The 14,490-nt window shown below is 40.4% G+C and overlaps 1 protein-coding gene across 5 annotated transcripts in view; it reads right to left on the minus strand.

The window, feature by feature from the left end:
- ADAMTSL3 (ADAMTS like 3) overlaps positions 1–14,490 on the minus strand; it is a 193,064-nt gene that overhangs the window by 96,028 nt on the left and 82,546 nt on the right. For all 5 annotated transcript variants that reach the window (XM_064456285.1, XM_064456287.1, XM_064456283.1 and 2 more), the window contains exons 4-5: positions 6,877–7,004; positions 4,423–4,468 (exon numbers count right to left, since the gene is read on the minus strand). In XM_064456285.1, the coding sequence (XP_064312355.1) occupies positions 4,423–4,468; positions 6,877–7,004 (174 nt within the window). The remainder of the gene's footprint in view (positions 1–4,422; positions 4,469–6,876; positions 7,005–14,490) is intronic.

The following is a 14,490-nucleotide window of genomic DNA, read 5'->3' on the forward strand; positions in this document are numbered from 1 at the left end:
AAAGGCAAAGGGGGGTGGGGGCAAGATGTGTAAGAGAGAGGCAAGGGCATGTTCGGGAAGTGGGCAAGTCCACAATGCCTGACAATGACACATGGGCCCCAATCCTCATCCTGTTTGCATGTATTTCTGGTTTTAACCTATTTCAGGCATCAATTCATTCCGCCATTCCCTCTTCCCTCCCAATATTCCACATTTTTTCTTGTTTGTTAAATATCTTTGCTACTAATTTCAGGATTTCTCAGATTTCCTAATTTCAGCAATAGCTTTTGTCTTACACTCAATCCACTGAACCATAGCCAGGCCGTTCATAGGTTCATACACTACATAAGGAGTTGAAGACATATCTATGAGGTCTAATACATGAAAATATTGGCAAAATAATCACATCCAGATCTTGTAGTGGAATGAAGTGTATTTATGACATGACTTACAAACATCTTGTTAGACAGACAGATCTAAAAAAGATGTTTCAGACATGACTACCATGCAGGTTAAAAATACATATATATATTCCCATTCTTTTGTGACAGATGATTAAAAACTACTGCATTCAGGGGCTGGCTTCTTATGAAATGTATCATTTTAGTTTTGGCAGTGAGCACTCTTAGCCTTTGAAAACAAAGCTAACCTGGGAAAACTGTATCTTTGTAGGCAATGTTCATGTACAAAATATGAAGGTTGCATCAGACCCTGTGACTCTTGCCAACAATTACTCTGCTGAAAAAAGCTCAAAAGAGAAGGCAAGAAAATTCCCAGTAAAAATGATGACACCAAAGAAAGTCTAGCCCTTTGTCTAGTTTTAATCTCATCTTGTTGAAACCTAGCTAAAACCGATGAAGTCACTGTTTTGTTTTCTTTTTGAAATTAGCTTCAGGTTCTATGTTTTTCCCTATGCAATTTTCAGGCCACTTCTTAGTAAAATCAAGATACCTGAGCTAGAAACCCCAGCCATAAGAGCCATACAGTGCATCACCATTATAAATATAAAATAAATAAATGAACAGATTAGAGAGAAACTATGCAACTCAAGGTGAAATATTATAGCACTAAAGTAGTCACAGTTCAGCCAAGATTTTCTGATTGGGATAAATGGGCTGGTTAAGAAGTGGATGCTGAGGCAATAATCTGATTAATATGTTGAACAAGTGTGAGGGTTATCTGCATATAATAAAAGTTTATAATGGAATTAAACATGGGCAAATCTGTTACAAAATAGTGTTTTTTCTTACTGTAGAAGAGTCACTCTGGCAAATGTATAACTGACTTTTTGGCACATAAGAATGTGAAATTTATGGGGAAATGGCCCAAATACCTTGTTCTATGAATAGGACCCTAAAGGATTATCTTAAACACTTCCATATAGTGCACATCATAGCATTAGAATGTAACAGTATATACAAAAATGGAAATATAAAAAAGGGGGGTTAAGAAAGACTGAAAACCTCATTGAACAGGATATAATGAATCGTTTATATAGTTTATTTCTCTAAAGTTTCTGTAAGAAAAGCTGAAAGCATACTCGCAGCTTTAGGAAATCATGCACCTGGCATCTCAGTTATGACAGAAAGATAAGCAGGCTAAACATATGCCTTAATCTCAGCAATTATTTTGTTGCTAAGACCTGGAATTAATTTCTTGATTGAAATATCACTAATATTATTCTGCAGCTATGCTTGAGTTCAATGAACTTACTACTATTCTATTACAAATCCAGATGAAACCAATTTTCTGGTAAAATGACTCTTGTTCTTTTCATTAGAATGACACACATATTAAGTTGTGCTTCATTTGTACGCCCCAATATAGATGTTAGTGGTGTAATGTATCATGTAGCAAAATTACATTTGCAGACAACTTTACACAGTGTATATATACCGCATGTCTCATGTGGTTAAAAATAATACCTACTAATACGGAAAGAAGCTAGTTTAAACTCTTAATTTTCAAACTAAGATTTTACTCCAAAAGTGAGAAACATTTATTAGAAATAATGCTTTGGGGAAAATTATATCATCTGAAATAGAACCCACCTAGTAGTCCCAGGCTTACATTAGGTGTAAGCTCCCATTTCAAGGTTAAGTCAGGTCTAATACTGGGTTTGAATTCAGTGATGCCAGAATCAAAGATCAACTGTATTAACAGTGGAAATCTCATGAAATATATTTTTCTCGGGAGTTCTCCATATCTGATCCATAATCTAGGAAAAACCATTCCTGAGAGATTCTGGCTGTATCTGAACTGAAATGGAAACCTGATTCCTTTCAGACATGCCCCAAAAGCAGAACTGTAAAGGCAGCTTCCTGTCTGGAAATTAACATTTGAATCATCATAAATTCAAACAGACTCACATACAAGACGCTTGCCACTTATCGCTTTAAAATAAGTCCTAAAGTTAAAAAACAGGCCCCAGTGACTTCAGAAAAACTCCCTGGGAGTTCAGAAAGGATACAGTAATCATCTTAATTTTCCTTATGCTGAAGCGCAGAGTGCCTTCATTTCCATTAGATTCTTACTGCATAATCCTTAAAATGAACAGTGTCCACAATTGCTCTTACATATCCTAAAAGCATGTAGACCTCTGCTTACAGCACAAAATATGCCCAAACTGTTCTCACATTTCTCCTTTTTCTGTACACTAGGTAGTTTTCTAGTGCTTTCACTGGAGGAACAAGGTATACTACTTTGGCTTGTTGTACTGTTGCATAGGAAGCTGTAATGCATGGGATCAAAAAATCAGAGGTATATTACTATATACAATGCATACAACGAGATACCTAGATAAGGAATGTAGCAAATAGATTCTACAGTGGCAGTTTGTTTATTGCTTACATACTGGCTGGCTGAAATTCAGCTTACCACACTGCTTTAAAAGATTATGGTATTTTTTGCAGGTGGCATTTTATGAGCTATGGACATTGTGCACAAAACTGCTAGGCCTTTTCTTCTGAAAGGGCAAGTGGCAGGATTTGTCTCCAGAATCTGATTTTTGCATGCACTGGGCCTGATTCATTAATTGCTTCCACTAGCTTCTGCCAGCAGAAACTTAGGCTGTGAGCCGCTGTGGTGGAAAATCCATCCAACACTGAGGAGCAGAGTGTTAGAGCAATTCAGGGTGCTAGCAAGCCTTGTTCTTGAGGAGGGCAGAAGCCAACTGGCACATAAGAAACTGTAGGTGTGGCAAACTGAAGAGTGAGAATGACCAATTCTCCTAGGAGATACACTTATTCAATATATTTACTGGGCAACTTCCAGTGTCAGGCCTCCTAAGGAGAACATGTCACACTTCACAGCTGCCTGTTGCTGGCAGAAATCACAGGGTTGGCAATGACATGAGTATCACCTGCTATTGCCTGGGTATAATTCAACCCAAGGGAATCACAGGCCTCACCTTTTAAGGGTATTTGTTTGAACATTGCTGCCTTTCTCCCAGAGCCAGAAGCAGATTAATCAAATGTACTATGGTATTTAAAAAAAAAAAAAAAAGAGATGCTTAATGTTTATGCTTTTGATTTAATTACTTATCTACCTTCCCTCTTTTCTGGAATGGGATTTTTTCTGGAACGTCACGTTGTACTGTAAGGTAACCCATGCAAGGGGGTGACCACTGACCACAAACCATCCTGAATTATTGTGTTTGTACACTTGGTCTGTTGATCAGTGGTATCACAAAGTCCTGCATGAGCTGCTCACCTTGAACAGACTACAGCATCTGGGGTGAAAGGCAGCAGCTGTTTAAACAGCACAAAGCATCATGACAAATCAGCGGAGCTCGAGTCATTAAGTATGCTGTATGTGACTGGTTTTCATAAAACGTGTCTGTAAAAATAAAATGTGATTGCCTCACAGTAACAGCAACTGTATAGTCAAAACTCCAGCTTTACAGTCAGTCATGGAAATTTTCTATGCCAGTGTACCTAAATATACATATTTTTACATATAGACATATAGAGATCTGGGCTTAGGCAAACAGAGACAATATAACCAGTAATTATCCAATTTAAGATTTGAAAGAGGCACAGGCGGTTGACCTCTTTGCTCATGTGAAGAGTGCCACCATATCATTAATGATCACAAATGATCAGGAGTTCAGTTTAATGCCTCCTCTGAAAGACAGTACCCCCATGAAAAGCACTTGCTAGTTTAAGATGAGAACTGATTTTTTAATCCTCCAAAATGTGTAACTTTCCTAATAAATGAAATAAAACATTCTGAATCCAATTGGCGCTATAATTCCAAAAGAAAATGTCCATTTGGGAAACCTAAATTTGAGACCTTGTGGTGTCACGCAGAATGAAATCTTTAAAAATGGTAATAATGATGGAAAGAAAATTATGCACCATAAGGTTTTAAACAAGAAGCGCCTTTTCTTAAACTTTAATACATTGTTTGAATAAGTAAAATGGAATTGAAGGCTGGACTCACATTACTACTGCAGGTTTTGTATCGAATATTCCGACCTTCACAGTTCCTGAAAAACAGAATAAAAATTGTTATACTGCATAAAAGCAAAACACAGCCCTCCTGTTTTATAGCTAGTTATTCTCTTGAAAATTAGACTTTTATTGCTACTGCCCTACCATAATCCAGACTCAAAATACAATGTTTAAAAACAAGGGGGAGCTGGGGGCTCAACAGGTTATAGTGCTGTCTCTCTTCAGCAAAGAACGTGTGCGTTCCCCTGTAAGCCCAATTTACTGCAAATCTTACAAAACACATATTTATTTTGCGAAAAAGATTTCACAAGACATCCCTACATCTGATCTCTGCTGACTTCAGCAAAGCTACTTCTAATCCATGGGCAGTAACCCAGAGGAAAAGAGGATCAGAATATCTAAGCAATCCTTTAATCAAGCATAGGGCCAGTGAGTATTAATTTTCCTTTTTCCTATTTTGTTTATGAAAGAAAAAACAGGCTCAAACTTTTTCTTTCTCCCCAAAACCAATGCAATAATTTTGAAGAACAGCATGTAATTTCACTGACCCAAAGCCACATGATCACAATTCATAATTTTAAATGAAACAATTTTAATGGACTGCATGCATTTCTAAGGTGCTCAGTGCATGTGAATCCTGAAATCCAGGCAATTCAGATCCTCATCAAAGTCTGTTGTTAGTAGCTGAAATAACAGGCATATAATAAAGACATTATTATTTATCGTGGTCTCATAAATATGGGGATGTGTGGCTTTCACACTTTTTTAGAAACACAGTTTGCCAAACTTCTCAATAACTGGTCTGCACTTTCACACAGGGTAAGATATTCTTCTTAAGAATGGCAAAGTGAAGTCCTTGAGAGAACTGAAAACATATTTCAAATTACCTGACAGGAAATTATAATTAGTGATGTCTCTAAAATCAGGAATAGTGTTATGGAGTAATCCCTTAATACCAAAAAGACCTGCCTTACATTAAAGAATGCAAGGATATACAGCTGGTACTTCACAGCTCGGACTAAATTTTCCACTTTTTGCATGAAAACTGATTGCAAATATTAAAAAATTCTTTCATATGTGTGAGGGATTGAAAAACATAATTTGAAAAGGAAAAAGCAATGGTTGCGTGGAGCAAGAGTTCAATCAGCTCAGCTGAAGGTAGAGTTCTCCAAGCTCAAGCCATTACATGTCTCAAATTTCCAATCTTTTGCAAGAGTGATTGCATCACAAAGTGCAAGTTAAAAATGTTTATGATACTTCCAAATGTGAAAACTTTGTTTCACAATTGTGCATTTCCTGGATATTACAACAATAATAAAATGCAGAAAAAAAAAAAACACCTTTTAAACTACACATTTTTCCAGGTATGGAAAACACATGTTTTTCACAGGGGAACACATTAAAAATATTTAAAAAACCACAGTGGAATTTATATCACTACAGTTTATTCAGCTTGTTTAACAGCCCCTAACACACTGGTAGAATATCATGGCTTCTTTCTGGAAATATTACTTTTGTCAAAGTTCTTTGTGCATTTTGCACTGAAAGAAAAAGGCAGCATTTTAATCAATCATCTTTAGCTATGCATGTCATAGAGTTTGCACTTATCTAGCATTTACACTACAAGCCTTCTTTAAGAAAAATTTACTTCCTAAGCGATACTGCATTTAAAATTAAAAATCTCAATGAAATAGAAATTTAAACATAATCAACAGCTTTAAAAATGTTTAAGAATAATTGAAGTAGAACAAGCAATTATGGACACCAGCACAGATGCTTCTAAGCTGCTTGGGATCTCTTCTCGCCTGACTACAAGCCTATTGCATTACTCATAATTCTAGGATTGTAGCAACAAGTCCTACATTAGTCCAGCTTTACTACTGAGGTAAATTGCTTTCACTGCATATGCTGTTCTCTACGAGCTATGCTGCGGCTTATCCACAAAAACATGTGGCCACCAGGACCACTGCATAGAAAGAACTGGCGGAGGAAAAGTTTCCTAAAAAAACCAGCATATGATACATCTATATGTGGAATAAGTCACTTGGTTTTTACTACAGGGAAGACATGGAGGAGCCTGCACTTGAACATTATTGCAAGTGATGTTCAAATGCGGGCTAACTTGTATGCAGGTAAATCACCATCCACTTTATATTACGGTGGCAGGGACTTCTCCCAGTGTTTGACTGTACTAAATAAATCGCTCTTGTTATTCCACAAACATATTTAATAACATGCTAAAGTTCTATTAGAGCTGAAGGCTCAGATATTTATCTAATATATTACAAAAATATATTAAAAGCAGTATTTCATAGCATTTGATTTGTACACAGCACTTGGTTCCAGAAATAGAAGCAACACTGCTTCTGTATAGACACCGTCAGAGCACAGGGAAATATGGCAGAGCTGCAGAAGAATAAATACACATAAGCATGCGGCTTACCTGCCATTTAAACATCTCCTCAGCGAGTAAGAGGCTCCCCCTCCACAGGTCCGTGAGCAATCACTCCAGGTCCCCCAGGCATCCCAGGAGCCTTCCTTATCTTCATCAGAGCGGGTAATTCTGGAGGTCTGAAAAAAATGGAGATGGAGAGGAGAAAAAAAAACCCATGAATTGATTTGGTACATGTTTTACTGCTTGGCATTAATAGTACTGAGTATATTACTGCTGCTTATTTACAGTATCTCAAGTTTATTTACTATTTTAACATATAATAATTACATGGGAAAGGAAGCAGAGACTTTGAAGATACAGTGTATTTGATGCATTGCCTTCTGCTGACAGACTGCTATGCCCAAATATGCTCTTGATCCCAACATATGTATGTCTAACACACTGTAGGAACTACACAATTGATCTCAAGCAACCAGACCAGGCATTGTGTTCTGAGCAGGCTGCTGGGCTTTCCAAAATCCTGACCAAAGAAGTTTCATATCCAGGACTAATGAGAGGATAAAAGTCCCTTTTTATCTCCTCAAGTGTGCCTGTACTCAGCAGTAGTACAGAAATCTTTTGTAAAGCGCATGCCCAGAATTGCAATCAGGGAACCAAACCAAGAATACAACTTCTATACAAAAAGGGTTATGGATTTCAGAGAGATCAGGGAAAAAGGGTTAAAGAGTGGTTTTTAGACTACAGCAATTAAACACTGATTTAAGCTTAAATTCACTTACACGAGCTTCAAAAGCACACCAGATGGAAGCTTCAAGAGGAGTGGCCCCCCTGCCCTTGTGCCACCAGGCAGAGGGAGGGGACCCAAGAGACGGAAGATGGATTCAGATCCCTGCTTGGTGCAGTAGGCAAATCCTCTCCCGGCCAACTTCGCCGCCCCAAGTGCCCTTACACAATAGTTATGGGGCTCTGGAACCCGAGGGGCAGGAGGACGAAGATACAGTGATCCACCCAAGGGGTTGACTAGAGGGAACCAGTCAGCCCCATGCATTACAATGGCCACTGGTAAGAAAAAAAGAAGGGTAATTGTCATAGGGGACTCCCTTCTGAGGGGAACAGAGGCTCCGATATGCTGGCCGGACCCATCCCATAGGGAAGTCTGCTGCCTCCCTGGGGCAAGGGTAAGAGACATTACCAGGAAGCTCCCTGGGCTAGTAAAAGGATCTGATTATTATCCGCTAGTGGTTGCTCAGGTTGGCAGTGATGAGGTAGCTGAGAGAGGCGCAAAGACAATCAAAAGGGACTTTAGAGAACTGGGGCGATTGTTTGAAGGATCAGGAGTGCAGGTAGTGTTTTCCTCCGTCCCATCGGTAGCTAGGAGACATACGGAAAGGAACAGGAAGTCCCATCTCATTAACATGTGGCTCAGAGGCTGGTGCCAGTGGTGGAATTTTGGGGTTTTTTTGATCATGGGGCAGTTTACATGGCCCCAGGCCTGCTGGAGACAGATGGGGTTCACCTGTTGCAAAGGGGGAAAAGGATTCTGGCTCAGGAGTTAGCAGGCCTCGTTGAGAGGGCTTTAAACTAGATATGAAGGGGGAAGGGGATAAAACCGGGCTTGCTAGGAATGAGCCTAGGGGTGGCATACCTGCGTTGGAAAAGAGATCAACAGATCAATTGAAGTACATTTATACCAATGCACGAGGCATGGGCAATAAACAGGAGGAGCGGGAAGTCATCACGCGTCAGGGAAACTATGATGTGGTCGCCATCACGGAAACATCACAGACTCACACGACTGGAGCACTGTGATGGATGGCTACAAGTTCTTTAGAAGGGACAGGCAAGGAAGGAGAGGTGGAGGGGTAGCCTTGTATGTTAGAGAGTGTTTTGCCTGTCTAGAACTCAATGACAGTAATGATAAGGTTGAGTGCTTATGGGTAAGGGTCAGGGGGAAGGCCAATAAGGGAGACATCCTGGTGGGAGTCTGTTATAGACCACCCAACCAGGATGAGGAGACAGATGAAGTACCGTACAAGCAGTTGGCTGAAGTCTCACAATCTCTAGCCCTAGTTCTCGTGGGAGACTTCAACTTACCAGATATCTGCTGGAAATACAACACAGCAGAGAGAAAGCAGTCTCTGAGGTTCCTGGAGTGTGTGGCAGATAAACTCCTGACACAACTGGTAAGCGAGCCAACCAGGGGAGGTGCCCCGCTGGACCTGCTGTTTACGAACAGAGAAGGCCTGGTGGGTGATGTGGTGGTTGGAGGCTGTCTTGGGCTCAGCGACCATGACATGATAGAGTTTTTGATTCTTGGAGAAGTAAGGAAGAGGGTCAGAAAAAACACTACCCTGGACTTCAGAAGGGCAGATTTCGGATTGTTAAGGAGTCTGGTTAACGGAGTCCCTTGGGAGGCAGTCCTGAAGGGCAAAGGAGTCCGGGAAGGCTGAATGTTATTAAAAAAGGAAATCTCAAAGGTGCAGGAGCAGGCTGTCCCCGTGTGCTGTAAGTCGAGCAGGCGGGGGAGAAGACCGGCTTGGCTGAATAGGGAGCTTTGGTTGGAACTCAAGAAAAAAAGGAGAGCTTACTGCCTTTGGAAGAAGGGGCAGGTTACTCAGGAGGACTACAAGGATGTTGTGAGGGTATGCAGGGAAAAGATTAGGAAGGCGAAGGCCCAGCTGGAACTTGAACTGGCCGCTACTGTTAAAGATAACAAAAAATGTTTTTATAAATACATCAGTGACAAAAGGAGGGCCAGGGAGACTCTCCCTCCTTTGCTGGATGTGGAAGGTAACCTTGCCAGGAAAGATGAGGAGAAGGCTGAGGTACTTAATGCTTTCTTTGCCTCAGTCTTTAATAGTCAGACTGGTCATCCTCAGAGTTGTCAGGCCCCTGTGCTGGGAGATGGAGATAGTATGCAGAATGAAGTCCAGTTGTTGAAGAGGTGGCAGTCACTGACCTGTTCCTTCACCTGGATGTTCACAAGTCCATGGGGCCGGATGGGATCCACCCGAGGATACTGAGGGAGCTGGCAGAGGAGCTCACCAAGCCACTGTCCATCATTTATCAGCAGTCCTGGTCTACCGGGGAGGTCCCAGATGACTGGAAGCTTGCGAATGTGACGCCCCTCTACAAGAAGGGTTGGAAGGAGGATCTGGGGAACTACACGCCTGTCAGCCTGACCTCGGTGCCGGGAAAGGTCATGGAGCAGATCATCTTGAATGCCATTACGCAGCACATGCGGGACACCCAGGATATCGGGCTCAGCCAGCATGGGTTTATGAAGGGAAGTCCTGCCTCACTAACCTGGTCTCCGACTATGATAAGGTGACCCACTTAGTGGATGAGGGTAAGGCTGTGGACGTTGTCTACTTGGACTTTAGTAAGGCCTTTGACACTGTCTCCCACAGCATTCTCCTGGAGAAGCTGGCTGCTCATGGCTTGGACAAGTGCACTCTGCCCTGGGTTAAAAACTGGCTGGATGGCCGAGCCCAGAGAGTAGTAGTCAATGGAGCTAAATCCAGTTGGCGGCCGGTGCTGAACACTAGTGGTGTTCCCCAGGGCTCAGGGTTGGGGCAGGTCCTGTTCAATATCTTCATTGATGATCTGGATGAGGGGATTGAGTGCACCCTCAGTAAGCTTGCAGATGCCACCAAGCTGGGTGGAAGTGTTGATCTGCTGGAGGGCACCAAGAGTCAACAGAAGGATCTGGACAGGCTGGATCGTTGGGCTGGAGCCAACGGTATGAGATTCAACAAGGCCAAGAGCCGGGTCCCGCCCTTGGGTCACAACAGCCCCATGCAACGCTACAGGCTTGGGGAGGAGTGGCTGGAGAGCTGCCTGGAGGAAAAGGATCTGGGGGTGTTGGTTGGCAGCCAGCTGAACATGAGCCGGCAGCGTGCCCAGGGGGCCAAGAAGGCCAATGGCATCCTGGCTTGTATCAGCAATAGTGTGGCCAGCAGGAGCAGGGAGGTGATCGTGCCCCTGTGCTCAGCACTGGTGAGGCTGAACCTCGAATCCTGTGTCCAGTTTTGGGCCCCTCACTACAAGAAGGACATTGAGGTGCTGGAGCGTGTCCTGAGAATGGCAACAAAGTTGGTGAGGGGTCTAGAGAACAAGTCTTATGAGGAGCGGCTGAGGGAATTAGGGTTGTTTAGGCTGGAGAAGAGGAGGCTGAGGGGAGACCTTATCGCTCTCTACAGCTACCTGAAAGGAGGCTGTAGCAAGGTGGTGATCGGTCTCTTCTCCCTAGTAACAAGCGATACGATGAGAGGAAATGGCCTCAAGCTGCACCAGGGGAGGTTTAGATTAGATATTAGGAAAAACTTCTTCACCGAAAGGGTTGTCAGGCATTGGAACAGGCTGCCCAGGGAGGTGGTGGAGTCTCCATCCCTGGAGGCATTTAAAAGAAGAGTAGATGTGGTGCTTGAGGATACGGTTTAGTGGTGGGCTTGGCAGTGATAGGTTAGCAGTTGGACTCGATGATCTTAAGGGTCTTTTCCAACCTTAACAATTTTATGATTCTATGATTACCAGACACCACAATTATAAAAATTAAAAATTTGTGACAAAAACCAAAATTCTGCTTGACCCCTTAAAAATGTCACTTTTCACTCGCATTGTATTCTGTTTAAGAAAATTGACATTTCCCAGAGAAAATTCTCAAAACATTTTAGAAAATGGTAGCTTAGCACAATAGCTTAGTTCAATATTAGTAATAAAGTAACATGAATTAGTAATAAAGTAACATGAATAAAATTATTCAATAATGTCCTGCTTTAAGAGAGTACTTTTAGGTTTATGATTTTCTTCGTGAAGAAAGCACAGGAAAATAAAATTCAGAATTTCCCCAAGCATTTCTTTGACTTCACTACAGTTGTTCAGCAGCTGTTCCATTTACATCCTACTTTCATTCCTCTGTCCCTGCAACCTTTAACATTTCGCTCTTGAAAAAATATGCAGAGATTTTTATAACACAATGTCAAACATAATGATGTCCTGAGAGTTGTCAGGCACATGATGGGCCTGTTACCATAAAGAAATTAAGATTTTTAGAATCCTAAATTAAAACCAGACTGAGATGAAAACACCAATTTCTCTAATCACCGTGGAAATAAGAGTTTGCACATAAACTACTGCAAACAGAATACTGTAACGGCTATTAGCATCATTATGAATAAAAGTCATATTGTGAATAAAAAGGAGGCAATGAGTCATTTATGTCAGGTGGCAGAGAATACCAACCAATATTTACTCTGCCCCAGCAAAACTGCAAACGAGAGAACATGAAGGGTTCATGCAAGCTTTGCTGAAACAACTATCTACACTGCCAATTTTTTATTCCCATTGAGTGGGCATCCAAGCAGATTTCAGATAGATAAACAAAAAACAAGTGCAGAGAAACACCAATCAAAGGGCTTTCAGCAAACATAAGGCTAAGAGATAAAAGCATTACCAAAATAACTGCACCCAAGTCAACATTTAAGTCTTTATAAGTGGAAAAAAATGTTTAAAATGCTGGAAAGATTTTAATGAGTGACTAGATCTGGAGAAGTGCAAGAGATTAGTATATATCCTAATAATAAACCTCAGAAACACACTTTAGTAATCCATATTTTCTCTAAGAAATATCTTAAGTAAGGTCATGAGAAGAAAACTCAGTACTATTTTCTTCCAAAATGCCACATGAAAGTGATTTAAAAGTGAGGGATATGTAATTCAAATCTTATGATACAAGGGGAAAAAAAATGCATAACTCTCCTGAAATTCAACACTACAGGTAAAGCCAGCTAATCTTCAGCCATGAAGAAGGTTGACTCAGATACTAACCTACCAAGCTTGAAGTGAAAACAGCAAACAAATAAAAAAAAGCTGTTTCAAAATAGCACCCTACAAGGAATATGACTCAATATCATGCTGTGTAGGTAGAGGGATTTTCTCCTAAATATTACAGTAAAAAAAAAAAAAATCACGTGCCACAGAACTTGAGAAAACCGGCCCATTTCTGCAAATGAGCTGTTACACTTAGGATGCATTCACACCTCAGTTTAACTGCTGAACAAGCATCATTTTCGAAACCCAAATGGCAAATAGTTAAAATCACCTACACTTAAGGAGAACTAAGGACTACTCAAACACATTTTAAAGGTGTTAATAAAAGTAGGCAGATTAGTGCAATAGCACTACACCCTATAGTTAGACAGCTAACAAATGTTGACAATTTCCAAACTTTTCCATCCCTTCCTCAAAAAACTTGAGCTTGTTTAAAAAAATTTATTAATTAGCAGATAAGCTATGTCCATTTGAACAGTAAACTGAAGAAGTTGGTCTAAACACATCAGTGGCTCCTTAACTTTCTTGCTCCCCTAAGTTTACAAATTTTACACACACTTACTGTAAAGCTTTGGAAGTGTACTTAGGCCAATCCACTGTTCCAGAAACTATAGAGCCCAGCTCTGCCAAGATCCCTGAGGAATTTTTGTGCTGGCGTTGGGTTTACTTTACATCAGAAGCCAACTTTAAAATGTCTGACACTGAAAATGGAACCAACTGCCTTCAATCTTAAGCAAAAAGAGCTCAGCGCTTCCCAACAAATCACTCAGCACATGAAAATAAGCAAAGATGAACAAAGGAGTAACTTCTTTCAAATTTATGAGTGCAGAATTAAAGTTTGGCCTCTGTAATTCCAAGGCAAATGATTGTTTTTTAATATGTTAAGAAATCATTAAACTTATTATATTAAAAGAGCAATACATGACACTCTTTTTTAGAATAGCTAGTTTCTTTTGACAAAGCAGTGACAATGCCTAAAGTAATCTGAACTTCATCATTGTATTAAAACCAGCCACATGATATTAACAGAGAGAATGTCATCTAAAGCCCTAAACAATGTCCAGTTGTTCAACTTACCAAACTGCTTTGATAAAAGCCATTGTTCTGAACTGTATCTAATTAAAAAGCTGTAAATACTAGGATGATCAAAGCAGAAGTTTATGCCAACAAAGCCTTCTTCAGAATCATTGACTAATTCAGTACCCACAGTGTTGATTTAAACTCCAGCTAGTCCAAACTCTTTGTCCCATGGGAAAGAGTTAAAAGCAGCCTGCACTGGCTTAGTAATTTACCAGCAAAATAACATTGATTTACTAGCTGTCTGGTTTCATAAACTCTACGTATTACATTTGTCTACACCATGGTACTAAACTGAAGTAAAATAAAGAAAAGATCATCAACATGATGATTTAGACCAACAAAACTTTGGAAGCTCTTCTAGGAATTAAATCAAGAGCTAATTGCAATTGGTCATGAAAGGGTGTTATTGTACCTCAGGATTGCATTCATGGTTTGCTTCTTAACTTCAATTTTTCTGTTTTTATTGTCTTCAGTCATAATTCTAACATGGTTCAGCAGTGAAGCTTTGGTGAACCATATTAGAATGGAAGTGTTTTTCCTTGAGTGTTTTAATTTTGTAACAGATGAAGTGCAACACGTACATTAAGCATATTCATTATGAAAGTATGCATGTAGCTACATGTACATAAATGTGTGCATGTGTACCCATGATGTAACATGATCAAGTAAACCCACAAGTGCTGTAGTGAATCCAGATAAAACAACTTAGTACAGCTATAAACACAACCTAGGTGATTTGCTGCTCTTTAC

This window comes from Phalacrocorax carbo, chromosome 7 (assembly GCF_963921805.1).
Source record: "Phalacrocorax carbo chromosome 7, bPhaCar2.1, whole genome shotgun sequence".
In the NCBI taxonomy this organism is placed as follows: Eukaryota; Metazoa; Chordata; class Aves; order Suliformes; family Phalacrocoracidae; genus Phalacrocorax; species Phalacrocorax carbo.